The sequence below is a fragment of the Pseudogymnoascus destructans genome, assembly GCF_001641265.1.
Source record: "Pseudogymnoascus destructans isolate 20631-21 unplaced genomic scaffold scaffold_7, whole genome shotgun sequence".
In the NCBI taxonomy this organism is placed as follows: Eukaryota; Fungi; Ascomycota; class Leotiomycetes; order Thelebolales; family Thelebolaceae; genus Pseudogymnoascus; species Pseudogymnoascus destructans.
This window is the reverse complement of record NW_020167526.1, coordinates 1,265,715-1,292,261: the sequence shown is the minus strand read 5'-3', so window position 1 is coordinate 1,292,261 and position 26,547 is coordinate 1,265,715. Positions and strand designations below refer to the sequence as shown.

The window sequence follows — 26,547 nt, the reverse complement described above, 5'->3', positions numbered from 1 at the left end:
CCTCTCGACGAAGAATCTCAAAAATACCCGTCCTAGCCGTAAGCTAGGGCAACAATGGGTCGGACCGTATACGGTATTGGAACAGGTCGGTCACGCATTCCGATTACGACTACCCACTGGGTCTCAAATACACGATGTATTCTCGCCGGACGTACTCAATAAAGCTCCGAGTAACCCCTTACCTGGGCAAGCACCACCAGAGCCTAGCAGCGAAGTCATTAACGGCCTAGAAGAATGGCAAGTGGAAAAGATCCTCGCCGTGAGACTTCGCCGCCGGCAGCTACAATACCAGGTGAGCTGGGTAGGATTTGACCCCGACCCGGAGTGGTACCCGGCAGCCAATTTCGAGAACTCTCCGCTCAAGCTTCGAGAGTTCCACACGGAATACCCCAACCTACCAGGACCGCCGAAGGACTTACCCGGATGGATCACGGCATGGGAGACGGGCGGGCCAAGCTACGGTCACGGAAGGCACGGCAAAGCAGAAAAAACAGACTCGTTGCTACCCACGAATCTAAACTAAATACCCTCTGAGCCAGGGCACACTCGTCCCGGGCTCTTGCGGGAGCCACCCTTCCCAAACGTCCCACCGGCGTCGCAACAAGCGGCTACCACCATGTGAGACGAAGGGTCGAAGCGACCCCACGCGAAGAGCCCAGCCCGAGTTCCCTCCGACACAGAGTCTCATCCAATGGGCGCGGAGAACGTCCCCTCCGCCGCCTCATCCCCATCCCCCTCCCCCCTCTTTCTCTTCTGGCCGCGGGGCCCCGCCGCCACGGCCACGGACACCTTGTCCACCGCCGCCACCACCGATTTCCCCACCCCCTTCAGGGAGGACTCCAGGCCCTCCAGCAAGGAGCCCTGCCCCTCGAGGAGCGCGGCCGTATCCCTCCCCACCGCCGTCACCGCCTGGCGGACACGCTTCACAGCGTCAGTTCCAAAACAAGACATAACACAAGGGGTAGACTTACGCGCAGGCCGTCCTCGACGGCGTTGCGGAGAGCCATGCTCTCCATGTAGGCCGAAGCCTCGGCCGGAGAGCGAAACTTCGGCATATTGGCGGCCGTGAGGTTGGCCACCCGAACTGCCTCCGCAGCAGCAGCCTTTGCGGCGGCGGGATCGGGGTTGGTTGACGTTTCAGCGTCGACAATCGCCTGGTATTCGTCGGCTAGGAACCAGGCCATCTATCCCCACAAGGTCAGCCACAGAAACCAAAACACGAGGCCGTAGGCCACCCGACAACTCACCGGAACACAATTGGCCTTTTGGCCCACACAGTGGTTGCATTTGGAGCTCGAGGCGCTCCAAACACAGTCGTGGGCGGGCTCGCCCGCTCCCACCTTCGCCTTGCGGCGGACGCAGCGCATGCACAAAGTGCGGAAGGCTGCAGTAAGGGCCCCGGGAGGAGGGGGCACCGGCATCGTCGCGGAATGGGTTCCTACGGAACCGTCAGCCAAGCCACAGGAGTTATCACCCGCGCGTCGACGCGCAACCATCACCTACGCGATCGTCTGGGTATTGGTTTTGTTTCTATGAAACAATCAGTCAGTATACAATATTCGAACAGACGGGGCCACTTACTGTTCTCGGGAGGGGGGTTCGTGAGCGTTGTTGTGGTAAAAGAAGCTTCGAAATGTGGGCGGAACCGGTTGCTTCATAACATCCGCTTACAACAATGAATCTCTGAGACGGATTAGCGCGCGCACAGTAACTGAGAAATTCGCGACGCTTACTGCTACCCTCGGACACCTCACGGGGTGCATTCGGACCTGCCTAAATACCCTTTATTACGATTAAAGCACCACTCCCAATTTACGCATTCAGCCATACGTTTCCCATAACAAAGACTACGGTTAGGGCCTACACTCGGACACTCCTCGGTCACGATACTATGCCACGTGCATTGAGGACAAAGCACTTCCTTAAGGCGGGGGGTAATGTAAGGATGCCTCCTTACACAGGGTGCATTCGGACCCCTAAGGGGACGCGCAGTAGATAACATAGTAGTACAGCAACATAGGGGTTGGAGTCGGGGTCGATTCGGATTACCGACTAAGTAGTATTGAGGGTACGCTAAGCTTGATTAGAGTCGGACCCGAGACGGATATTTAAGGGGTAGGAAGCTGTAAGCTCCCCCTTTATCTTTTTTGTATCCTTCGTAGTAGACCTATAGGATTGCACCGACTCATATCCGACTCGCACTCCCATATGCCACTTCTCGTGATACGGTGCCCTGCGTCCTTACACCTGCATCTGTTTTCTTCAATATGGCTCTAGGTCTTTCCTCTTTAGGGCCGATGTAGTCGGTCCTTCTGCTAAGAGCGTCGGCTCTTGCATTCTCAGAGCCCTTGCGATATGTAATCGTGAAGTTGTAGGCTGCGAGTGTCTCTGCCCATCGGACTTGTCTGCGGTTTAAAACCTTGGTTGTGGTGAAGTATATGAGATTCTTATGATCCGTCCATACCTGTACTGGGTAGGTCGATCCTTCAAGATATACTCGCCATTGCTCAAAAGCAACGACAATAGCTATCAGCTCCTTGTCATGGATGTCATAGTTGAGCTCCGCAGGTGACAGTTTTCGAGAGTAATATGCAACTGGCTTAAGCTTCTCGTCTTTGTCTGGCTGACTTAGACAGGCTCCAATCGCAAAGTCAGAGGAGTCTGTCTCTAAGACAATCCTCTTTGCAGGGTCGAATGTGACTAGGATAGGTGCTTCTGTGAACTTCGTCTTAAGTTCCTGAAAAGCAGCCTCTGCCTTGCTTGTCCATTCTAACGTAAGGTCTTTCCTTGTAAGCTCTGTAAGTGGTTGAGCTACCTTGGAATATCCCATAATAAACCTCCGGTAGAAGTTGGCAAAGCCTAAGAAGGCTTGTACTTCTTTGACCGTGGTTGGTGTTGGCCATTCCAACACTGCTGTGACCTTTGCTTGGTCCATTTTGATGCCATGCGTTCCGACAATGTAGCCTAAGAATTCTACTTGATCCTTGTGGAATTCGCATTTTTCTGGCTTGAGGAGTAACCGATGCTCCTTTAACTTCTGTAATACCTTCCGAACATGACCAATGTGTTCCGTTGGGTCTCCTGAGTAGACTAAGATATCGTCTAGGTAGACGATAACAAACACATCCAAGTATTCATGGAGAGCTGCATTCATGAGCCTCTGCATGGATGCTGGTGCATTTGTTAGACCAAAGGGCATAACCAAGTATTCGAACAAGCCATAGCGGGTGCGGAATGCTGTTTTCCACTCATCCCCTTTCTTGATTCGAATCAGGTTATAGGCGCCTCTGAGGTCCAGCTTGGTAAATATCTTGGCTCCCTGGAACCGGTCGTGTAGTTCGCTTATCAAAGGTAAGGCATATCTATCTTTGATAGTGACATTATTCGTTCCTTGATAGTCCACGCAGAGTCTTAGCTTCTTGTCCTTCTTTGGCACAAATAGTATTGGACTTCCTGCTGGTGATGTCGATGGTCGAATAAACCGTTTCGCGAGGTTCTCGTCAATATATTCCTTCAGTATGTCCAGCTCTGCTGCTGATATCTGATATATTGGTCCGAACGGTGGACTCTTTCCTTCCATGATAGGTATCTCATGATCCCATGGTTGGTGCTTAGGAAGCGTTTCTTCGTTAGGGTCCCAGAATAACTGCTCGTATTCCTTATACTCCACTGGTATTTGCTTTAGTGAGGATGCCTGGGCTGGGTCATCAGACTCGGTGGTCGCACATAACTCCTTCCGGTCTTTGGATGTTTTCTCCTTCTGCGGCATGTCCGTTCGTTGTTCACATGCGCATTGGCTCATCACAACTTTCTCATTCCGCCAGTCGATCTGGGGGTTGTGTTTCTTGAGCCACGGTACACCAAGTATGCATGCATGATTGTCCATGTGCACGATATCAAACTGTATCGTTTCCTTGTGTCCGCGTAGCATGACCATTTCTAATGGGACCGTCTCGTGGGTCACCATTCCGTTGTTAGTTGAGATGGGCTCTCCATCTACAACCATTAATGGGTATTGATCGGTCTTCAGCTGCGTCCTGAAACTGTGTGTGTCTGCTACTTTCTTTGTCATAGAGTTGCCCGTTGCTCCTGAGTCTATCATAGCTCGGAGGTGTTGCTGTTGTATCTTAGCAACCACATATAGCTGCATGCCGCCCATTGTGGCGCATAGCTGGTTTGTACTAGGCCTCTCTGTGTCGCTCGCCAGTGGCCTACTGCCGAGGACTCCTAGTTTTTTGAATCGTCTGAGGAATAACCGTCTGAGGAAAATCCATCATGTTCACCATATTCTAATGGTCGTAGAAGTGGTGTCCCTTCTCTTCTTCGTTCTGCTTCACGGTGTAGGCGTTCATGTGCTTCTAACACTCGTGTTCCCTTTTCTTCTCTTGGGATGCTTTCCTGCTGGTGAGGGTATTCCGGTCGGCACCTCACTGTGCGAACTGCAACCTCCCAGTATTGTGTAGTGTCCTGCCAGCTCATTGGTGGCTTGGGCACAGGAATTCTTTGATCAACTGCCTCCTGAAGCATGGCTTCCTTGAAGGTTCTTACTGCTCCTGGCAGTTGTTCCTTGAAGAGAGTCTTACTTGCTGTCTTCTCAAATGCTTGTAACCAGTGCTTTTGAGAACTAGTGAGCTCCTTGTCGTCGTTCTTGTCTTCTCTGTTTGACAAGTGGAATTCCTCGAGATCCTGAGTTTGTATACCACTTAATGGTGGATACAGTGTTCAACCTGTACCTGCTCCGTTTTCGCCTTGACCTTGCCAAGTAGCATTAAGCTGTTTGCCATACTTTCGTCCTCCATTCCCTTTCTTTGACTGTCTGCAGTTTCGCGCTATGTGTCCAGGCTTATTGCAGTTAAAGCAGAGCCGTTCTTGGAACTGTCGCTCCTTGTTGGGATTGTGGGGTTTGCCATTAGGCTTGAAAGTAGCGTCGAGTTCCATAGGTTGGGGCCAATGACTCTTTGTTTGTCTTCTCTTCTGAGTCCAGTGTTGACTAGGTGGTCCCCCTTTCTTCTCGAGTTGCCGTTCGTAGTGACGATTGTCAATCTTCTGAGCCAATTCAATCATCTCTCTAAGGTCATCTGGTTTGTCAGACCTTGAGATTTCGTCCTTCACATGGTCTTTCAGACCTGAGTAGAATTGGTCACAGATAGCCTCGTCTCCCCAGTTGGTGAGTGTTGCATGCTGTTGAAACTCAGCGGTGTATGTAACTGCTGACCCTCTCTGCTTGAGAGCCTGGAGTGCCCTGACTGCATTCCGTCGTTCATCGATGTCTCCGAAGTTTGCCTTGAGCGTTTTGAGGAATCCGTTCCAGGATACAAAAATTTCCTTTGTTCCTTGACTAGCTAAGGTATTGCATTTTCCGTCGGGTGTTCGATGGTTCATGTAGTCAGCGAGGTAGTTAGAGATCCATTCTGAGGCTGGTCCTCGAAAGAGTGCCACAGCCCATAGGACCTGTTCCACTTCTTTGTTGAAGTGTTTGGCGTTAAACGCCATCCATAGCTCTGTCTGGATGATGAAGCTCTTAAGCTTCTTGCGATCCCCATGAAAGGTGTCTGGGAATGCAATCTTCAACTTGTCTGAAGGGTGAGCCTGTGGGGCTTCGATGGTAGGTTCAGTAGCAACCTTCCCCTTCAATCCAACATTTGATCCAGTATCGTCTCCAGCCATGTTGCTTTGTGTGTAAGCGGTACCTCGTGGAAGTGGTGCTCAAAGTGTAACGCTGACTTCTAAACGATAGAAGACACAGAGGTTTCTTGCGTAAGGTTGACTTGACGGAGGAGGCAGGGGATTAGACACAAAGGCTTTTCCAAGTAACACGTTACAGTATTGTAAAGAATACTATATTGAGTTGAGCACGAAGCTCCTATCTAAGGAAATACTATCTACTTATATAGTGGCATCGTGCCTCATGGGTAATCTGGATAGTTGGCGGATAGCTAGATATTCAGGATAGTTCATGGATAGCTCAACTATCCAATATCCACTAGTTTCTGCAACTATCCATTAGCCCCGTCACATGGCAGCCTACTCCGCTTGCCCCCTGTGACTCACACACGTTACTAGGCCCTGGTCCTGTAACCATGATGTCACGTTACCATAGCCGTAACAATTTGACCTTTCTTTGTGAGATTTACCAGTGGCTTCATAATAGTAGAGTAGCTTCTTATAAACTGCCGGTAGAACACACAGAACCCAATGAAGGCTTGTGTATCTCGGAGCGACCTTGGTGCTTTCCATTCAAGTATAGTTTGGACTTTTGCGGGGTCCATTCTCATGCCGTAGATTCCAATGATAAGCCCTAGGAATTTTGTTTCTTGGACATAGAATTCACATTTTGCAATGTCTGCTTGTAGTCCAGCTTAGTGGAGCTTCTGTAAAACCATTTGCACGTGCTGGGTATGCTCAGATCGATGCGCACTATAGATGAGAAGATCATCCATATATGCTGTAACAAATTTGTTTATGTATTCCATAAAGGTTTCGTTCATATATCGCTGGAATGTTGCAGGGCCATTTGTAAGGCCAAAAGGGAGGACCTTGTACTTGTATGATCCAAATCTCGTAGAGATCTTCATCCTCTTTTGTTTGCATACAGATCTGATTAAATGCATGACGAATGTCAATCTTTGTAAGATATTTGGCACCTGTGATCTGAGCCAATGTTTCATCGATGAGGGGTAGCGGGTATGAGTCTTTTCTTGTAATGGCATTTAACTTGCGGTAATCAACACAGAATCGAAGTCCGCCACCTGGTTTGCGGATGAAAAGGACAGGAGAGGCAAAGGGAGCTTTGCTAGCTTCAATAAATCCTTTCGACAAGTTGTCGTCAATATATTTCTTCACAAGATCAAGTTCCTCCTTTGACATGTTGTAAAGGGGCGCATGTCCTAATTTCGAATCTTGTTCTAAGACGATGTGGTGGTCTGCATATCGGTGAGGGGGGAGTTCATCTGCAGCCTGCTTTGAGAACACATCGAGATATTCATAGAACTCCTTTGGGAGGATCAGTTTTGGGTTGATTTCCTTCACTTTCTCCTTTGCCTGTTCAGCGAGTATATCTTTAAATGATACTGCAAAAACCTCAGCTCCCTTCTGCTTCCGAAGCATATTAAATGATGCGGCTCCAATCATTGCGACAGTGCATGTGTTCTTGTTCTCATAAGGAGGTTGGAGGGCTGGCTTCCAAGCTTTGTCATCTTGTATTTACTTATTGACTTGGGGTAATGTAGGTTTCGGATTTTGAGTATTCGTTGGTGTAGTGTGCTGGCAATGACCTTTAGTAAATATGACTTGGTCATTTACCATATCAAGTATAACTCCATGTTGCTTCATCCAAGCCTTCCCAATAATGACAGAATGTTTCCCAAGAGTGGTGATGAATAGAGGGCATAGACTTTCAACATGGTCTTGGACCTGTAGGCGAGGGTATATAGCATGAGTGATGGGAGGGGCTGCTGTTCCATCAAAGCCTTGAATAGAGCGTGGCTTTAAAAGCTCTATTGGTGATATGCCTTCTATCTCACAAATCCGTTCTGCGTCAACAGCATTCACAAAGTTTCCTCCAGTAGCTCCAGTATCGATAAGAGCTTGTGCTTTGATTTTTTATTTTTCTATCATACAAGTAACTATGAATGGAGTATCTGGATCTAATCCAAAGCTTGAGGAAGAAGTTGCAATTCTGGCTGTCATGACTGTAATGGTGGGTGCACTAGATGTGAGAATCTAGCTACCTAAGGAAGGGATGATTTTACTAAGACAACACACTGTCTTAGGAAAAAGAGCCAAAGTGTCGTAGCTTAGACTATTCCACAACGCAGCAATCAGGTGTATGATATAGTGGAGTGGTTTAGACAAGTTGTAACAAATGTTGAGTCTGAGAACTCAGGGATAAGTCAGAGGTTAGCACCTCACTGACTTTTCAGAAACAAGGAGTAACAAGATCAATGCTTGGAAGCTTGGAAAAGACGTGGAAGTATGTGATAGTCGATTTACTGTATTGTCTGCTTGCCCTTTCGTAAGGAAAGGGCAATCCTATTTATGCTAAAGGAGTGTAGTTCTCTCATTTTCCAAGACTTTCCATGACTAACCAGGCTTGGTAACTGTAGTCGACGTAAGAGGATCCCATAGAACCATCTCCTAGGTTCCTAGCCTATAGGAAGTGAAAGGAGGTCCAAGGTCAGAGTACCCCTATAGACAGATGATGTCATAACTTAACCAATCTTGTGGGTAACTAAGGAGCAATGACGTGTAATGAATCATAGATGGTTGTAGAAGCTTTTGGAGCTATCGTTCATGTTCCTAGGCCTCTAGTTGATAGAGATATGTCATGTGTAGTATTAGCCCAGTAACTAAGGAGTGATGTCATGTAATGAATCATAGAGGGTTGTAGAGATATGCTATGTGGTCATATCGGCCCAGTAACTAAGGAGCAATGACGTGTAATGAATCATAGAGGGTTGTAGCAATCGTTGAGTAGTATTGCTCTTGTTGTTGGTGTGAAAAGCCAAAATATGTATAGTGACTTGTAGGTTTGAGGAGGAGATTTCTAAGTTTGCTCTTGAGTTTGATAGCAAACTGAGTGCAACGAATGTCAGTATGACAGATAGCTCCAAAAGCTTCTACAACCGTCTATGATTCATTACACGTCATCGCTCCTTAGTTACCCACAAGATTGGTTAAGTTATGACATCATCTGTCTATAGGGATACTCTGACCTTGGACCTCTTTTCACTTCCTATAGGCTAGGAACCTAGGAGATGGTTCTATGGGATCCTCTTACGTCGACTACAGTTACCAAGCCTGGTTAGTCATGGAAAGTCTTGGAAAATGAGAGAACTACACTCCTTTAGCATAAATAGGATTGCCCTTTCCTTACGAAAGGGCAAGCAGACAATACAGTAAATCGACTATCACATACTTCCACGTCTTTTCCAAGCTTCCAAGCATTGATCTTGTTACTCCTTGTTTCTGAAAAGTCAGTGAGGTGCTAACCTCTGACTTATCCCTGAGTTCTCAGACTCAACATTTGTTACAACTTGTCTAAACCACTCCACTATATCATACACCTGATTGCTGCATTGTGGAATAGTCTAAGCTACGACCCTTTGGCTCTTTTTCCTAAGACAGTGTGTTGTCTTAGTAAAATCATCCCTTCCTTGGGTGGCTAGATTCTCACATCTGGTGCACCCACCATTACAGCAGGGCTTTCTCTGCCATCTTCTTCAAAGGTAGAGTATTGGGATGTTCTTGGGGTAAGGATTGGGGCTCATAAGCCAGGAATTCGAGCGGCTTCGAGGCCATAACACTTATATAGAGCGACGTATGTGGATACTGCTATACTACTGTATTCGCCTTACAATTACATGACGTCTATCCAAGGTGATTACTAACTTATATTCTAAGTACAATAGGAATCTGGCTGGCTGTTAGCCTTGAACAGATAACTGTCTGACGCTGACAGTCTTACTTCCTATTTAGGAAATAGTGGGGTTCACGGCGAGCAGGGTTTGTACAGGGTTTATACAGGGTTCCTGGTCAAATTTTCTACACTAACTACATACAGGACTGTCGAATGAGGTGTCTAACACCTGCTGAATCGCTCTATTAGGTGTTAATGGCAGAGTTCAAAGCAGTCTAGATAGTTGGATTATATAAGCATTCAGTTGCGCGATATATTCATTAAGGCGATATCAAATTGGTGGCTAGATTCCATCGGCTAGCGGGCAGTTATACTCCACACGGAAATTAAATCGAGAGGCAATCCTCAGTCAAGACGCATTTCATACGGCACAGCAACAGCAAGAATAGATGTGCGACGTCGCTGTTCTCCCCAGCGACTAGCCTCCGCTCGGTACCACTCTGTACGGAGGAAGTATCCCCCCATCTAGCTAAGCGCGCCTCCGATCGGCCTCTCGCTCGCCGTGTAAGACCAGAAGACAGCCACACAGAGCCAGCAGCGGCGTAACTCCCCTAACCTCCCTGTGTCGGCCGTCTACCCCCGCGTATTTTAGGAGGGTTTTAGTCGTAAATGATGTGGTGTGGGACCTTGGATATTTGTTGTTACAGTATACTGTACTGTATACTGTATACAGTATCCAGTACAGTATACTCTACTGTATCTCTATACTGTATACTCTACTGTATCTCTATACTCTATACTCTAGAACCCTACAGACGTCGGCACGTCGGGACAAGGCCCTCAAGGGTCCTCTGTAGTCCCACAGAAATAGAGGAGAGAGAGAATACAGGAGGGTACGGGAGGGTACGGGAGGGTACGGGAGGGTACGGGGAGAGCACCACGGGTATACAGCAGCCTCGCGTCTAGCACTGTAAATAAGCACTCGATAGCGCTACAAGTACTACACACTTGCTCTCTATAGCACTATCCTACTCTAAAGACTGCACTCTAGTACTCTCCACTCTGCCGTACAGTACAACAACAATACTATATCGACTACTCTATCTACTCTACTCTATCTACTCTACTCTACTCTCTACTCTCTACTCTCTACTCTCTACTCTCTACTCTCTACTCTCTACTCTCTACTCTCTACTCTCTACTCTACCTACTCTATCTACTCTACTCTATCTACTCTACTCTCTACTCTACCACCACCGACTATATCTCACTCTACTATACTATACAACTATACAACTATAGAGCACAACAACACATCTATATTCTCTGCTTGGGTTCTCCATGGTCTACTTGCTCTCAGCCACCACTCACAATCTGCGCTTATGATCTCTCTCCCTACCCCCACTCACTCGCTTCTTTCCAGTCACGCTGCGTGGGAGCTACTGGGCCAACTGTACTGCTGCACATCTCCATGGTGGAGCATTCTAAACTCAACTACTCTACCCTCAATCAGATATACTCTTCCTTCATACTCCTTCCATTCTACCCTTCACTCTCGTCCAAACAACCACCGACACATCTTGACTGATTCCAACTATCGCTGTCGCCTCCCTCTCCGCCCTCCCCTCCCACCTCCTTCCGCCCCTTCCGCCCCTTCCGCCCACTGCTCCGTCAGCAAAATTAAAGATACAACCACCTCTCGAATACATACAACCCACCCCTTTCGCCACGATCACTCCTCGACTTCCTGTTGGACACGAAGGGACGAGGAGACACGTGGATTTCCCCCTGTGCGCGGCCACACATAATCCCCGATCAGACAGAAACTCCGCGACGACACCAACCCTTCCACCATCGCGTCGCTGAAACAAAATCCATCGTGGCCCCGTAAAAGTCATCGCGACGACTTCGACACCTCCCTCATTTCATCAGACGTTGTCTTCGGTCGCGAACTTAGTCACCCGCGATGAATAACAACGTGAACATGGCCGCCCTGAATGCGATGGGCGGCGGCGCCGTCGGCGGCGCCGTGCCCATGATGAACAACGGCGTCCCTGGAAACCAGCGCGCCTTGCCCGTGGACGACTCCCAGAAGAGGGCTCGCCTGAACACATATATCTACGAATACTTTATCTGTAACGAGATGTACGATTGCGCGAGGGCGCTCATCAATAGCGAGCAGCCCGTCAACCTCCTCAAGGGGAGCCCCAACCAGCAGCGCGATGCGAACGGGAACCCCGTCGATGGCGTTGGGTCCGACTGTATGGAGGACTCCAAGGAGGGTATCGATATGAAGAGGCCAGATGACTTACCCGCCCCCAACCTTCCTAGGGAATCTTCCGAGAGTTGCTTTCTCTTCGAGTGGTGGAGCTTGTTTTGGGATATGTTCAACGCGCAGAGGGGCAAATCCGAATCGCAAAACGCGCAGCGCTATGCAAACTACACTCAAGTAAGTCGTGTCGCAACGATATTTTGAACGCTCGGTGGCTAATATTCGTGATAGGCCCAGTCGAGGTTCAAGCAGGAGCAACAACAACAGATGCTCCGTGCGATGAGCCAAGGCGGGATGATGGGGATGCGTGGCCAGCCAAATGGCATGGGGATGGCCCCGAACGACCTTGCCCGCAAGGCTATGCAGAATAACAATCGTAATATGTATGTTGTGTCAGAAGCATTGGGATAGAACAGCGCTAATTAGAATCACAGAACTCCTCAGCAACAAATGCAGTTAATCGCACAACAACAAGCGAAGCAGCAGCAACAACAACACCAGCAGCAGATGCAACGAGACGGCTCCGATATGGACGGCAACCGCCAACAGAGGCCGCAATCACCCGGGTCGGCTGAGGGCGCGCCGTCGCCTTCGAAACGCCCCCGCCTCGAAAATGCGCCATTCAACGCGGCTCAGGGAATGATGCCGAATGGAAGAGGACAGGGAATTCTAGGCCAGCATGGTGCCGGTCCCGCTGGCAACGTCGCACCGAACGCGCAGATGCTCCTTGCCAATGGTATCAACCCTGGCAACTTGACCGCGCAACAGTTCCAGAACTTCCCTGGCCAGGCGCAGGGCCCCAAGGCCTTGCAGCAATACAACAACAACCTCGCCCAGCACCAGCAAAGCCAGATGCCCAACAAGGGAATGCCCAATCCAAATGGACCGCAAGGCCAGGGCTCTCCCATGATGCCGAACCAAGACGGCAATATTGCGGGCTACTACAACGCTGAGCCAAACGGCATGCGACCGGGGTCTAACATAGGGCCTAATAATGGTAGCCACGCCTTGCAAGACTACCAGATGCAGTTAATGCTATTGGAGCAGCAGAACAAGAAGCGACTGTTAATGGCGCGACAAGAACAGGATGGTTTGGCTAATAACCGTGACGGGTCTGGTGGACCTGGACAAGGTGGACCGGGTGGACCTGGTGGACCTAACGGACAATCTTTCCAAGTAACGTCGCCGCAGGGAGCTCGATCCGTCAACTCTCCAAATCCGAATGATATGAAGCGCGGGACACCACAGATGAACACGACCGGCGTGCCTTCTCCGCTGCCTGAAGGCCAGTCTCGCGGATCTCCTGGTTCAATGGGTTTCATGCCCGGGAACATCGACCCGAACATGGCACCTCACTTCTATGGAAAGGTCAATGGAATGGAGGGAGGCATGATTGGTGGGGTGCCGAACGTTATGCGTCCCCCGAGTTCGCACCCTACGGCATTCAACGCCAATGGCCAGCCCAATCAGCAGATGATCAACATGCAACGACAGCAGCAACAGCAGCAACAGCAACAACAGCAGCAACAGCAGCAACAGCAACAACAGCAACAACAGCAGCAAGGCAATGTCAATCAACAACAAGTCCAGGGCTGGCCTGCTGGGCCTAATGGTACCCCTATGATGCAACAAGCATCACAACCAGGGGCGCCGACACCACAGCCAGTTGGAACGCCTCAGCAACGTGCCATGCCACCGCCATCTGCTCCTGCTGTTGCTCAGGCAGCTAACGGCCGCACAACAACCTCTTCCCCGCAACAACCTGCGGCACCCCCGACTCCATCCCAAACTACCAAGGCAAACCCCAAGGCGAAGAAGGATACCAAGCCCAAGGTAATTAAACCCTGCTTTACAGCACTTATCACAGTATATTGATTGATGCTAACACTTTTTTCTCAGCGAAACACAAAGAAGGCAGCTCCCGCAGGGATAACACCCGCCGCCGAGGGTACCACGGAAGCGGCGACGCCTACGCCCGCGACGCCGATCACGCCCATGCACGCGCAGAGCTTCAACAAGAGCGGGCAGAACAACGGACAAGCGAACGGCCAGCCTGCAGCGCCGGCCGTCTCGCAGCCTCCTGTGATCACCCAGCCGCAACCGGAGCCCGTGCAGAACGGCGTGTTCTCGATGGACGATGGTAATTTCATGTCGGGCATGTCGATGGATTTCGCCAACCCCACTGCGGGCGGCGGCGACGTCCTGCAGGACTTCGACTTCGACTCGTTCCTCAATAACAACGACGATAACCCCGATAACTTCGCCTTTGACACCACCTTCCTCGATACCGAGGTTATTGCCGAGTAAAACCCTCCTGCTCCGTCTCTCGTTGCTTTATATCGAAAAAGGGGGCGTTTTGTCACACAACTCCTGTGCCCCCCGCCTCAACTCACTTCACCACTCACTCCCACTTAAAGGCGTTCATCACTGACATCACATCACACCACACAAACTACCGAGCAATATGGAGATACCTGCGAATAAATGGCGTTTTCTCGTTCGTTGTAGTCAAAGTCACCACCGGTTATACCACTCTCTGTGCATTATTCACATCCAATCATCAATCATCAATCATCGTTTTTTTAACTTGTTCACTATTCTCTCCCCTTTTCCCCATTATTCTCCTCATCAGGGTCCGGGAAGGGAGGCGCGCTGGGTCTTTGCTTTGCTTTTTTATCTTTTCTTTTTTGGGGGTTAAGATTAAAGGGGGATGGATGGGAATTTCGTGCCTTATTTTAGAGAAAGAAAAAGCTGATAGTTCTTTTTTTGATCATCGTCGTCGTCGTTGGGTTTTGGTTGTTCACCTCCACCTCCCCTCTTTTTTTGCTATGTACATGCCGTTTGTCAAAAGGGGGTCGGAAAGTTCTTTTTCGGTGTGGTCGGTTGGGGACCCCTACTCTCGCTACACGCTGTGGTGGACCCCGAGGATGCGCGGCTACGGCACAGCCTGGTGGTGGTACGCAGACGCCTCGAACAAAAAATCGCGCAAGGAAAGCAGCGAAGAGGTTTAGGGAGATGTCTTCGGAAGGGCGGGCAAGAGACGAACAGGCAAGGGGGCGAATATCGTGCACGACCGCACTATACGCATGTCTCATAATACAACGTAACGCACCACTACAGCCGCAGCGCACGACCCTCGTCAACGGCCAATAGGGGAGGGTCGGGGAGAGGGGGGGAAAGAGAGAGAGAGGGAGAGTAGTTGAGAGAGGGGAAGAAGATGGGCGGGTGGTAGGGAGTACGGGAAGGGTAGTCAGGCTGTAAGGTTCTTTAACGGTTTCAGGATCTCCCATTTATTAACGGAAAGCTGGCGTCTCGGGCGGTTGCGAAATGCGGGGATTTTAATGTTTTTGTTGTGCTGCTTTTCTCTTTGGTTTGTTGATATGTTTTTTGTTCCCCCCCCCTTCACCACTCTACTCTCCCCTCTTCTTTCTCTGAATCCGAAAGGGCTTGTGAGGGGGGAGGGACGGGGGACGGGGGACGGGGGACGGGGGACGGGGGATGGGGGATGGGGGGGTGGCTTGCGTGTAACTTGTGTTTTTTTTGGGCGCTTTTGCCACCCCGGCGAAGGGGGACATAGCTATGTCTGGCCTGGGTAGGCTGGGTTAGGGATGCCAAATGGAAAAGGGGGGGGGTGGGGAGAATGAAAGATGAATTATGGTCACCGACTTTTGCCTGTCCATGCCTATCTTGTCTGTCTGCCTGTGTCTGCATGTGTGGTGCTGGTGCTGCTGCTGATGATGATGATGATGCCAATCTCCCAGATCTGATCGTACGGTGTAGGTAGGTCCCGTGTGCAGTGCGCTGGTGTAGCGTATGACTAGATCTGATGCTGTGCCATGCGCTGCGTTGCGCTGCGTTATGCGCTGGTGTTGTGTTGTGTAGTGGTGTCGTGATCCCCTTGGCTTGGAGCCGTGATCTGACCTGATCGGGAGGATCGGATGGAAATGGCGCATCTTATCCCCTCCCGCACAGCAGCCGTACCGTCCCCCTTACAGAACGGCGTCACGACCGAGTCACGGCGGTTGGAAGGACGGTGTCGCGAGGGCATTGAAGGCGTCGCGGACTCGGATGGCTTGACTGGCGGAGTAAGCTGACCGACTGCCGATCCGACGGCGCTGGTTAACAGACCGACTCCACGCCCGTCTTACCGACGTTACACCCGTGTTTGTCACCCCCTGATCCCTCTCCCCATCACCCGGCCCCCCGATTTCCGGCACCTGACGTGGCGTCCAGATGGGGTCGGTGCGTCTGCGGCCTCGGGGACACTTGGGGATCGATCGGTCGGGGTGTGGATGTGGATGTGGAGCTGCGTAGATGTGGAGATGAGGTGTGGAAGAAGTGGGGCTGGGATGCGCTGCAGTGGGGGATGGGGATGCAAGGCGGGTGAGGGTGAGGGTGACGTGCAGGACGCAGGGAAGGGGGCGGGTGAGGGTAAGGGGGGCGGGTGAGGGTAAGGGGGGCGGGTGAGGGTAAGGGGGGCGGGTGAGGGTAAGGGGGCGGGTGAGGGTAAGGGGGGCGGCACGGGAAGGGGGGGGGTGGTAGGTGTTTAGGGAGGGAGGGAGTAGGGGAGTAGGGGAGTAGGGGAGTAGGGGAGTAGGGGTTGAGGCGGCAGGCTGGTGTGGTTGCACGGCTTGTTGGCGGTGTGACCAGGGATGGCGGGCTTCGAGAAGGGGGGCTGGAGGGGAAAGGGAGGGGAAAGGGAGGGGAGTTAGGTAGCTGAGGGGGGAAGGGGGTTTTATCTGATGCAGAGGGGAGGGTGATGGATGTTGGTGATGGGGGGTTGAATTTGGATTTATTTTTTTGGGCGGTGGAAATGGGGAGTGATATTTGAAAAATGTAAGGCTGGAGTAATGGGAGGGTTTATGTATGATGATGGTATTGTTGCACAAGAAATTACGATTTGGGAATATCAAATTTGGCTTTGTATATAGTATATTGATTTTAACATGATGTATAGTTGAGAAGATCAAAACTCCATCCCTTCCAAATAACTCGTCTTTCAGCCTCGCAGCCCTACCTCGTCATCGCATCCGTCACTTCGCGGCCCTCAGCCTCGCCCCTCCCCTCCCCACTCCCCACCAACTTCCACCAAAACACCTCTCATCCACAACCCCAGACCCATAACCCATCCATCACCCACCTTCCAGAACCCCCTCACACACCTGCATCACCCACCTACCCACCCACCCCATGTCCGCCCCCCTCCCCGGCGGCTTCCTGCCTTCCCCCCTCCCCTCCCCCACCCCCTCCACCCCCTCCATCTCCTCCCCCCACACCCACACCAGCCTCCCGCACCCGCGCCCGCGCCCCCTCCGCCCGGGCAGCGGCAGAGAAGAGACGACGCGGCGGTGGGTCGAGAATGCGTTGTTGAAGGTTTCGAGACGGTATGTGAAGAAGTTTCAGCCGGTTGAGATGAGGGGGGATGGGGGCGGGGCCGAGGCGAGGGGGTATGAGAGGATGGGGGATGTGTGTAGGGATTTGGGGGAGGTTGTAGATGTGCTTTGGAGGAGTGGGACGCGTGAGTTTTGCTATTTTCTTTTCTTTGGGATTGCTTTGGGCCCCTACGCTCGGGACGGGGACCGGCGCGGCTGCGGCTCCTTGCGTTGGGGGTGGATGGAATGTTGATGCCTGATGCTGACTTACATGATGGGGTAGCGAGTCTACAGATCCCGTACTTGTTTAATATCGCACTGGCGGTGTCGACGTATCTACCAGCCTTCCCAGCTGCGCCGGGGGCGACGTTCGAGTTATTGGGGAAGATGGACCATGCGCTTGCGAGTTTGTTGGGTGGGAAGGATATGGCGAGCGGGGAGGCGCTGCCGGGGCTGGAGGAGGAGGGGAGTGGGATGAGCAGGACGGATATGGTGAGGTGTAAGAGTATCGTTGAGCAGACACGTGTTGTCGTCGTGGAGGTTATGGGGAGGGAGGGGGAGGTGGAGGATGAGGGAAGTATGGCTACAGTGACGGAGGATGACGGGACGGATGGGGGGGATATGCAGATGGGTTGGGACGAGGAAGAACCCGAGCTGCATAACATGGATGTCGCGAAGGTTTACGAGAACACGATTGTCCGGCTCGACGAGGCGTTGAATCGCGGGACGGCGTATGATGTTGGGGCTTCGAGTTGAAGAATTCCTTTCCCAGAGTAATACTCCGAGTGACTGATGCCGAATGATCGACCGGGCATACGACAGTGTAAGGGATGCTGCCACGTGTGGCTGGGGTCGAGACATTTCGGACGGGATCTGGCAGAGAGTCATTTACAAGGCTATCCCTAGCTGTTGTTTGCTTGCTTGCTCACACCTTGCCTGTACGCCCGGGGGGAGGAGATCGCCGGAAGTGAGGACTTGCAGAATACGCGTAGCTGCATGAATGTCTTGCGGAAGCCGAAGGACAATGGATTACGTGCTTAGCGCCGTGGGTACGAGGGTATCTTGTCGGATCTGTATCTAATAATGACATAGCTGTCGTGCTTGGAGGCCGTCTTCATATTTTACCATTTCATAGGTTCTGCGTGCGCGTCACGGAATAATGCCGCAACGCCGTGCAACCGTTTACAACGCAGCCTCAGCGCCTCCTATAACCGTCATCCCTTCTGCCACCACCGCCTCGACTCTCGTAGCCACGGTCACGGTATCTATCCCTATCCCTGTCGTCACGTCTCCTTCCATCGTCTCGTGAATCGTAGTGACGCGTCTCTTTCCTGCGCGGGCTCGGACTCCTGCTTCGTGATTTTTCATTTCTTTCTGAGCTGCGACTCGGCTTGCCGCCCCTTTCCCATTCCCTCTCCCCCCGCCTCCGCAATTCTTCCTCATCATATACCATTCCGTACCTATCTCTCCTCACTCCATAGTCGTCTGCCTTATACTGCCTCTTTTTCTCCAGCCCACTCACGCCACCAAATCCGCCGCCGCCCTGCCGCCTCTTGGAGTTCGTTGCTGTGCGCCACGTGTCAGAGAGTTTCGAGACTGACTGTGAAAAGTCGACGTGAATTCGGTGGTCGTCAATAAGCACCCCTTGCATCTTGAAGTAAGCTTGCTCGCAAGAAGCCTGGTCTGCATATTCAATAAAGGCGTACTGAAGACTGTCGCCAGTCCGCTTGTCACGGATGACTTCGCAGGAGAGGATAGTGCCAAAGCGGGAGAAGATCAACTCAAGGTCCTCGTCTAGGCGGCAGTTAGCATGGTTGGGACTTGAGGCTGGATAATAGCAGTGTCTTACCTGTCGTCACTGGGTTGAGCTTGCATACAAACAAGACGTTCTCCGGAGGCTTGACTTCAGCGAATGGGAGATCGCCAACCATCTCCAGCGTGAGTGCCTGGGCCCGAGCCTCGCGCTCTCGCCGTTGCCGTTCCACGGCTTCCGGGTCCGTCGTCTCTTCGAGGTTTTCATCTTCGCCAATGCGGACCGTTGCGAGCTGCTCCTTGCTTGGGGGAGGCGACCCAGGGGGCTCAGTCAGTCCGGGTGGGTCGTCGTATGGGTCGTCAAGGACGACGGTATGTTTTATGCGGATATCCACCATAGGTCTCCCCTTCTCGTCGCATATCGCTTCGTTTATCTTCTCCAGTGAGTCAAATCCCTCAACAACCTTGCCGAATATCGCCGCTTTGCCATCCAGGTAATCCAACTCATCGCCAAGTGTAATTATAAACTGACTCCCCGCGATTAGCTTGTCGGGGTCTCGTGGCGACTGTACAGTTGCCATGCTAACTGTGCCTCGCTCTGCATGCTTCAGCTTTGGGTTTAGTTCGGCCTCGAACGTCCTCTTCGCTGGCCCATCGAGGATTCCCCATATCGAGCTTCCGCCATCGCTGTGTTTCGAGTCTGGGCCGAGTGGGTCTCCGCTCTGAAACGAGAAGTTCTTCTGCACGCCATAAACGGGCGAGAAGTTGTAGTACTTGACTTTGCAGAGCTTAAGGAAGCTATATCGAGCGGGAGTGTTAGGATCTGTGTATTCAGCTACGTGGGCGGTGCGGGGGGTAGGATATGGGGTTGCACTCACTTCTCGCAGAGCTTTGGCGCGTAATCGACGAGGAGGTCGATGACGATGTCACCAGCGGAGGTCTCCAAGAGAACACTCATGATTCCTATTGGGTCGTGAAATATTAAGCACCGTTTGATTGTGAATTGTGCTTTGCTATAATCCGGCGTCTCTATTGCACAAAAACATGTCCCAAAGCACGTATATTCGTCACTAACCAAGTAGCTTCCCCTCATAAATCGGGAGGGTCGAGCCTTGCGATCGATCGATCGGCGGTGGGGATAGGCGCCCAGCCGCCGGCTATTTACTGGAGCTCCACACACGCGCCATTCCCAACTCGGGGAAGGTTTGCTTCCTTGCTTCGTGATGCACATCATTTTATTCTTACCCAAGGGATCCCTAGTTATAAATTTAAGCATCAATTCTTAACCCCTCAGACTACTGGTAGCAAGCGGTGACTATCATTTTATTTTCAACCTCCCACAAATATACCTATCATTGTGTAACAACCTGGTCCGTGGTATGTCCGACTGAGATCTCCTGGCTGTAGGATTGAAGATTGCTCTTTGTCTCACAAGTTGGCGGTGAATGCTTGCGCACCCTGACCTTGTAACAAACAACCTATTCATGTACCATCCAATCACAAAATAGAAATTGAAAAGCAAACTAACATTTGTCTCTAGACCGTCACCATGGTCTTGGCGGCTCTCGACGGCTCATTGCAACCCCTTGGAGCACTCCCACATCATCTGCAGCACACATGTACGACTGTACGATACTGTACAAGTACATCTCTTATTTGTATATTATCCGCCTCAGAGATTTGACTGTTTTTACCTTTCCATTTGTGTCGTTGTGCAGCCTCAAAGCATCCAAGGGGTGTCGGTGAAGTGTCCTGCAAGTACACTCCGATGTACGTCTGTTGTCGCCCTGGCATAGACTAAACTTGGTCTCGGCCACATGCATTCTGAAATACCACCACTGCTGTCGCTCTTGGCAGAACCTCACCTGGGGCTTTCTTACGGTAAACGAAGCTGACCTCTTATCTTCCGTGGAAACCCCCCACATATGTAGGGTCAGGGTCCATGTGAAAGGAGGGGGCGGATTTTTTTTCGGAGACCGCCTCATATTCCCTACCTGGTGGCTGTTTAGCAATCCTCCGAACCCGCGCCCGCTTATTCCTTGGAGACCACATCCACGCTCCTTGCAACAGCGGGCAAATGTCTTGCTCAGAAGAACCAAACACAAATAAACAGGGGTGCTACTGCTTACCACGTGCTGGGGATGGGAGCGTTTGGAAACCAAGGATGGTGGGATTTGAGTAAATGCAGTTCTGAATATGGAATGAAGCAGCCCAGATACGCTCCAATGGCTAAGAATCATGGCCTCGTGCTTTATGTTACCTTACGGGTCATACGCGAGTTTGAAAGTAGTCCTTTCTGTTGCAGGTCAGGGTCAACCGTATAGATCTCGAAAATACCGGAGAGCGAGACCAACCCTGCATCTACCTACGATCACAGAATGCAAGTCATCGGCCACAGAACGTGTCTTGCTTGCCCCTCCCTATCTGCTAGAGACAGCCAGGGAACATGGGAAAGGCGATGTTTGAGCCTGCCCACGTCTGTCTTCCACAAATTGATTCATTATTAGATTTTGCCCACGACTGTTTCCTGCCAATCGATTCGTTATTAGATCCTTGTTATACTGGGAATCGAAATACTGGGATTCGGAAAGGACATTATTTCTGGCTCGAATTTCATGACAAATTTCTCACGTCGTGGACCAAAGTTTGCCGACCCAATGGCCTTCAACCGCATGAAGTCGCCGTGTTACCCTGCGTACATGAGGCCGGATTATTCTTTCATTTTATATCGTTGACATGTAAGTGCTTCTGCTGACTCATCGCCTTCCAATGCATTCATTTCCACTGTCCAAGCAGACCCAGCCATGTCCGCTCATCTGACCCGGTTCTAAAGTCCGATGCAAGAAGGGGAAGCTTCACAGCTTTTCCGTACAACGAATATATCATAAATGAGGGGCACATAGGGGCCTCTTACAGAGTGGAACAAGGCCCCTTTGGGGGTGGCCTTGCATTAGGCAAACACGAGCTCTGGCACTTGTAGAGCGCGAGTAACCGTCGAGTCTAGTAACTCTGAGAAGCTCAAAATCAATAGCTCGTTCCAGAATTACTTGCACTGAGAAAGTAAATTATTGGAGAATTTGGGGTTTGCATTCGCCATCTGTCATTCTATAAATGCATTGCTTTGACTATTAATATCACCTGCAGAGCCCGTTTAGCCCGTTGAATCGTCTTGATGATGCATTATTATCCCTGACCTGCACATCATAAATTATTCCAAAAAAGGCTATTTCTAGAGAGCTTGGCCAAGATGTACCTCTGCTGAATAGGTTACTAATATGGAATGCAGTGGGGAGAGTCGGAAAGCTACAGCCTACCTTAACTGATGTTATATTCATGGGCGCAACTGAGTTGACCTGGACCCAGGGCGTCCTCCAAGTCGCTGCGCTTGGCAGATCTATTCGTTTGATAGTAAACAGTTTCATGAACCCGAGACAGCTTATTTCACCTGACTTAGTATATGTTGCTTTGGGTAAAATATTGATAGCAATCTTCCCCGCGGCCCAAACAGACTCTGTCTGTGAAACTGGCTGGTTTTAATCCGTTTGTTAAACGCTGCCGATTCCTACCTCTGTGAACATTTGATACTAAGCTCTCCTGAGGGACAGACGAACAGAGAAATATGCAGGCGCCCATAGCTCAGGCGCCATAAAATACAACTTAGGTACAGTGATGTACGGGGAGTTGTGGGAACATACCGTGGTGGTACGAGGTTACCTAGGGTTGTTTTGCGACCCTGCGCTGATCTATCGCATTTACTGTTATCCCACATACTATTCGCGAGTTGATGCAAACACTTTTTGGACGGTTGTTTACCCACGCGGGGGATATAACAATACATGGATGGCCTCCGCAACCCCACGATTTCTCAAACCCATCTCCCATTATATGTATGACATGAGATTGAGCATACCATGACCTACGCCTCTCAGCTGCAAATACTACAGGAGTCAAACAATCATAGCCGGTGGATTAATTGGAGTGAGTTTTCACAGTTTTCATATTCCAAGAAATTAAAAAGCATATACTGACGGAGACAATTGTAGAACATGACAAAACTTTGGAGTGAGGATATTGAACATCCATGTATTACTCGCTACAGCCGCAATGGCATACCATATCAAGTGAGCCATGAGAGATATAACCAATCCAATGGTGAAAGAATGAGAAACGGCATCCGAGGTTATTCGATGTCGGCCCACGAGACTCACCCGAATGATCAAGATCAAGAGGACGGCCAGAAGCCACAGCAGCGCCGGAGGATACCTGTCGCTGTACGTGTATCTGTTCCCCCAAAGACTCATATTTTAATTGGTTATTAGTGTGGGCGCTGTCGAAAACGCAAGATCAAATGCAGCGGTCCCCAAGGAAATGATGGCTGCCATAACTGTAAATTAGCAGGCACCAACGACCACTGCCAGTTCAATAGAGTAAGTTGGGGACTGTTTTCTCTTCTCACTCGTGGCATCAGGTAGCTAACTACTGGTTAGGTTCAGTCAGAGGAGTTGCCATTCGTCAAGGACAGTTTCAATTACGACTCTTCCGCCGCCCTTCGCACTCTTCATCGGGGCAGAGATCTCCCTTGCTACATAGCACCATACGGGACCCCTTCAATGGGGAACACTCTTGGCAGCCAGCAGTCGTATAGACAGCTGCCCCTCAATGATTATCAGTATCCAACCAAGGCTGCCTATTACACGCCTCCATACGGGATCGATTACACCGATGATGGCGTCGATTATAATATCATGCCGCATAATTTCCAACAGTTAAACCAGGACCAAATCGGCCTTCAATACGCGCCAAACCCGCCAGCTAGGCCGTGGACACCGGCTCCAGGATTGAAAGCAGCTGTAAACGCTGCGTGCTACGATCCGGACCCGTCTTGTGCCTATACTTCAGCACCTCCCCTGCTGTACAACCACGGCGCGAGTTATGCATCCCGCTCCAGCATCAGCACGGAATCAAGCAACTTCTCCTTCCAAAGTATGGCAAACTCACTTCCAGCGGCATCTGCTCTGACAAGCAATGAACGAATGCTTCCCAGGCCTGCACGTCCTTTGACCCGTACATCCGATGGGGTTGTATACAGCAGCGCCTTGGCCCCAAATTCTGGTTCTGGAATCAAGATCATGGACAGCGAAACTCCTCTCTCAGTATCTTCGGACGGAACATCTCATTCATACTCTTCTACCGACAACACTGGCGAGCAAGATTTATATGTCAGCACCTCCAATGGCTGGACAAACACTCAAGGCCATCAGCCATCATTGCGCACCCAAACCTCACAAGCAGAACTTTTCAGTTACGGCACCAGCAGCGACAACTTGCCCATCCGTAAGCTGCAAATGGACACTGGAGGAACACTGTGTGATGGGAACGTATACGTGCCGTTCACAAGCTCAAGCTCAGGCCATGCGGACCATCTCCACGAGACCTCCCTCCACCGAGAAGCCATCAGCAATGTGGTTGCATGAGCCTGTCATTGTGGCGCTGCAATTTCCGGCAAGGCTTCTTCTTGCCTTCTAATATCACGCGCTTTTCATTTATCGTCATGTTCTTCAGCAGTTTCCCAAAATATTTTATTGTGTTGTCATTATGCATGGAGTGCTTTCGTTTGTTTGCTTCCCAACAAGCAAACAGGTTTGCTTTTTTTCCAACCTCATTTCACGGATAGACAAAAAAAAATCACTAGGGTAATTCATCACACCCACGATAGCCCTTTTGGACATTGCTTGGGGTTGCGGGGGCGGGATTGGGGGAGTTTGTCCTTTTTTGTGTCTAGGTTTTCGCGTTTTTTGTCACCTTCAGGCCGTGTTTGCGTCAGCCTCCATCGACCGAAACAGCACCGATGATGGCGCAAATCGACCACATGTCATTATACGACGGGCAGGCCTTTGACGCGCTGCAACGTTAATGGGGCAGTAGACCCCATGTTTAATTAAGACGGTGGTGTATCGCGTGGACTTTCTTCTTCTGGGAAACGGGGAAACGGGAACGGGATGGAGATAGAGTCGGGATAATGAGTACTAGGCCCGGGGCCACAGTTGTCGGACTCGGTAGTCATTGGACTGGCTTTGTAAATGACTACTAGCTTTATGCGCATACATATAACAAGGGCGAGGGAGAGTACCGATATGATCTTGTGAGACCTTGTTCACCCACCATCAAGCCAGCTTTTGGTTGGAAATGTAGATGATATTGATCACCGTTCACCTACTAATTCTTGCGTTGGACATGCTTGTCAACAATAAGTCCTCCCCAAACCTGGCTCGCTCATCGTGCAAGAGAGCCCATGTGCAGGGAGCAGCGGCTTCCCTGGCAAGTCTTGGGGCACATTGAGGATCAGTGGGCTGGACGGACTGCCTGACCGTGGCTGAGCAAGGCTGCGTAGAGTAGAAATATAAAATATGCGACATCGAGAGAAGATGGAAGAAAATAAAGCCTTGCTTGCCTACCAGAGTGACTACTTGTGAGGAGATGCAAGACAAATGTGCACCAGGTTTGTGGTAAGATATGGAGGATCCTTGATGGTAGACTTCGTCATATTGTACGGCGTCTGAAAGAGCGTCTGATATGGGTAAGACATAGTACAGTCGGATTTCCGGTTGTGTCTGTTGGGCAATTACCCTGACACTTGGTGTGGAAGGCACGATCTTGATGGCACTCAAGCATATTGTATCCACGAAGTTGTCCATTCGTAAAATATTTCTGTCAATAGAATACACTTTTCCATCAGCAAAGACACGAGGGGAAAATCACTGTCACACAAACACACAGAGCCAGCAAACGCTTTGTAAACCTCAGTTGAAATGGTATTGGGCCAGCGGAGCGATCGAATTCATGCCATCATGTCCCGATTCGTTTCCTTAATCTCTGCTACCACAACAGAAGGAGACTGATGCAATGCGAATACACGATGCCAGTCTTCCAGAACAACCCAACACCCACCGCAACCAAACCACCGTATGCTCCATACACAAGGCGAATAGTTTATTCCTCCTTCTTCTTCTTGGGTCCCTTGACCTTGGCCGTTCCGCGGAGGGTCTTGAGCCTGTTCTTGCGTTGATGGCCTGTTCTAATGTTAGCACTCTGATTCCTCCTTGACATGGTGTCTCGCGGATCCTGGGGATTGTTTCGGTGGACGTACGTTGCGCTCTGGATGGCTTCTCGATCTTCTCTGCGGCACCGACACGGACAAGTCTGAAGTGTGGCTCGAACTTCTTGAGGGCCTCTGGGGAATCGTAAACGAGGGCGAAGCCGGTGGTCTTGCCGCCACCGTACTGGGTCTGGAGACCGAAGACGTTGATCTGGTCCTTGGTGCACTTGTACAGCTCAGCGAGCTTGACACGGAGGTCGTCCTTGGACACGTTGGCGCGGTTTGGGTGCAGGACGTCACTGTGGTGCATGTGTTAGCCCTCGCACTTCCCACTTCCAATATATATATCCTGATCCATTTCCGCAGAGCAGCTGCTCAATGTTCTTCCCCGTTCTGCAGAGCGTATTTTGCGATCGTGGGCTGGCGTGTGGATGAACTTACATGACCATCTGCTTGCGGCCCAAAAGAGGGTTGCGGATGAACTTGCGCGTTCTCAGCGTAACAGGTTGCTCGCGGTCGGCCATGTTGACGGTATGTAATCCGAAAGGCTGTCTGCGAAGTCGAGACAGATGTCGAATTGGTCGTGAGGTCGCTGGCGGGAGAGGGAGAAGTTCGGAGGGCTAACGTTACTTAGGGTATCAACAAATTTCAGGATTAGCTTTGGTGTGGTTTTGCAATTGGTCAATTAAACGAGGCG

At 50.7% G+C, this 26,547-nt stretch overlaps 5 protein-coding genes across 5 annotated transcripts; 3 read left to right on the top strand and 2 right to left on the bottom strand.

Moving 5' to 3' along the window:
• The first annotated feature begins 10,539 nt into the window (after positions 1-10,539).
• VC83_03105 (uncharacterized protein) lies at positions 10,540-15,099 on the top strand. The gene is made up of 4 exons (XM_024466754.1): positions 10,540-11,807; positions 11,862-12,013; positions 12,065-13,463; positions 13,530-15,099. The coding sequence occupies exons 1-4, from the start codon at positions 11,325-11,327 to the stop codon at positions 13,935-13,937; spliced, it is 2,442 nt and encodes an 813-aa protein (XP_024325187.1). The 5' UTR covers positions 10,540-11,324; the 3' UTR covers positions 13,938-15,099.
• A 1,721-nt stretch (positions 15,100-16,820) lies between these two features.
• VC83_03104 (uncharacterized protein) lies at positions 16,821-18,092 on the top strand (the record flags this gene model as incomplete). Its single annotated transcript, XM_024466753.1, has 2 exons — positions 16,821-17,148; positions 17,286-18,092. The coding sequence occupies 2 exons, from the start codon at positions 16,821-16,823 to the stop codon at positions 17,756-17,758; spliced, it is 801 nt and encodes a 266-aa protein (XP_024325316.1). The 3' UTR covers positions 17,759-18,092.
• CYP6 (Peptidyl-prolyl cis-trans isomerase-like 4) lies at positions 18,093-19,853 on the bottom strand. The gene is made up of 3 exons (XM_024466752.1): positions 19,633-19,853; positions 18,852-19,552; positions 18,093-18,796 (listed from the first exon to the last, which is right to left on the bottom strand). The coding sequence occupies exons 1-3, from the start codon at positions 19,845-19,847 to the stop codon at positions 18,198-18,200; spliced, it is 1,515 nt and encodes a 504-aa protein (XP_024325320.1). The 5' UTR covers positions 19,848-19,853; the 3' UTR covers positions 18,093-18,197.
• Positions 19,854-22,800: 2,947 nt separating this feature from the next.
• Positions 22,801-24,474, top strand: VC83_03102 (uncharacterized protein; the record flags this gene model as incomplete). Its single annotated transcript, XM_024466751.1, has 3 exons — positions 22,801-23,025; positions 23,074-23,181; positions 23,242-24,474. The coding sequence occupies 3 exons, from the start codon at positions 22,801-22,803 to the stop codon at positions 24,226-24,228; spliced, it is 1,320 nt and encodes a 439-aa protein (XP_024325321.1). The 3' UTR covers positions 24,229-24,474.
• A 953-nt stretch (positions 24,475-25,427) lies between these two features.
• VC83_03101 (uncharacterized protein) lies at positions 25,428-26,468 on the bottom strand. Its single transcript, XM_024466750.1, has 3 exons — positions 26,292-26,468; positions 25,902-26,149; positions 25,428-25,824 (listed from the first exon to the last, which is right to left on the bottom strand). The coding sequence occupies exons 1-3, from the start codon at positions 26,372-26,374 to the stop codon at positions 25,745-25,747; spliced, it is 411 nt and encodes a 136-aa protein (XP_024325318.1). The 5' UTR covers positions 26,375-26,468; the 3' UTR covers positions 25,428-25,744.
• Between the last annotated feature and the right edge of the window lie 79 nt (positions 26,469-26,547).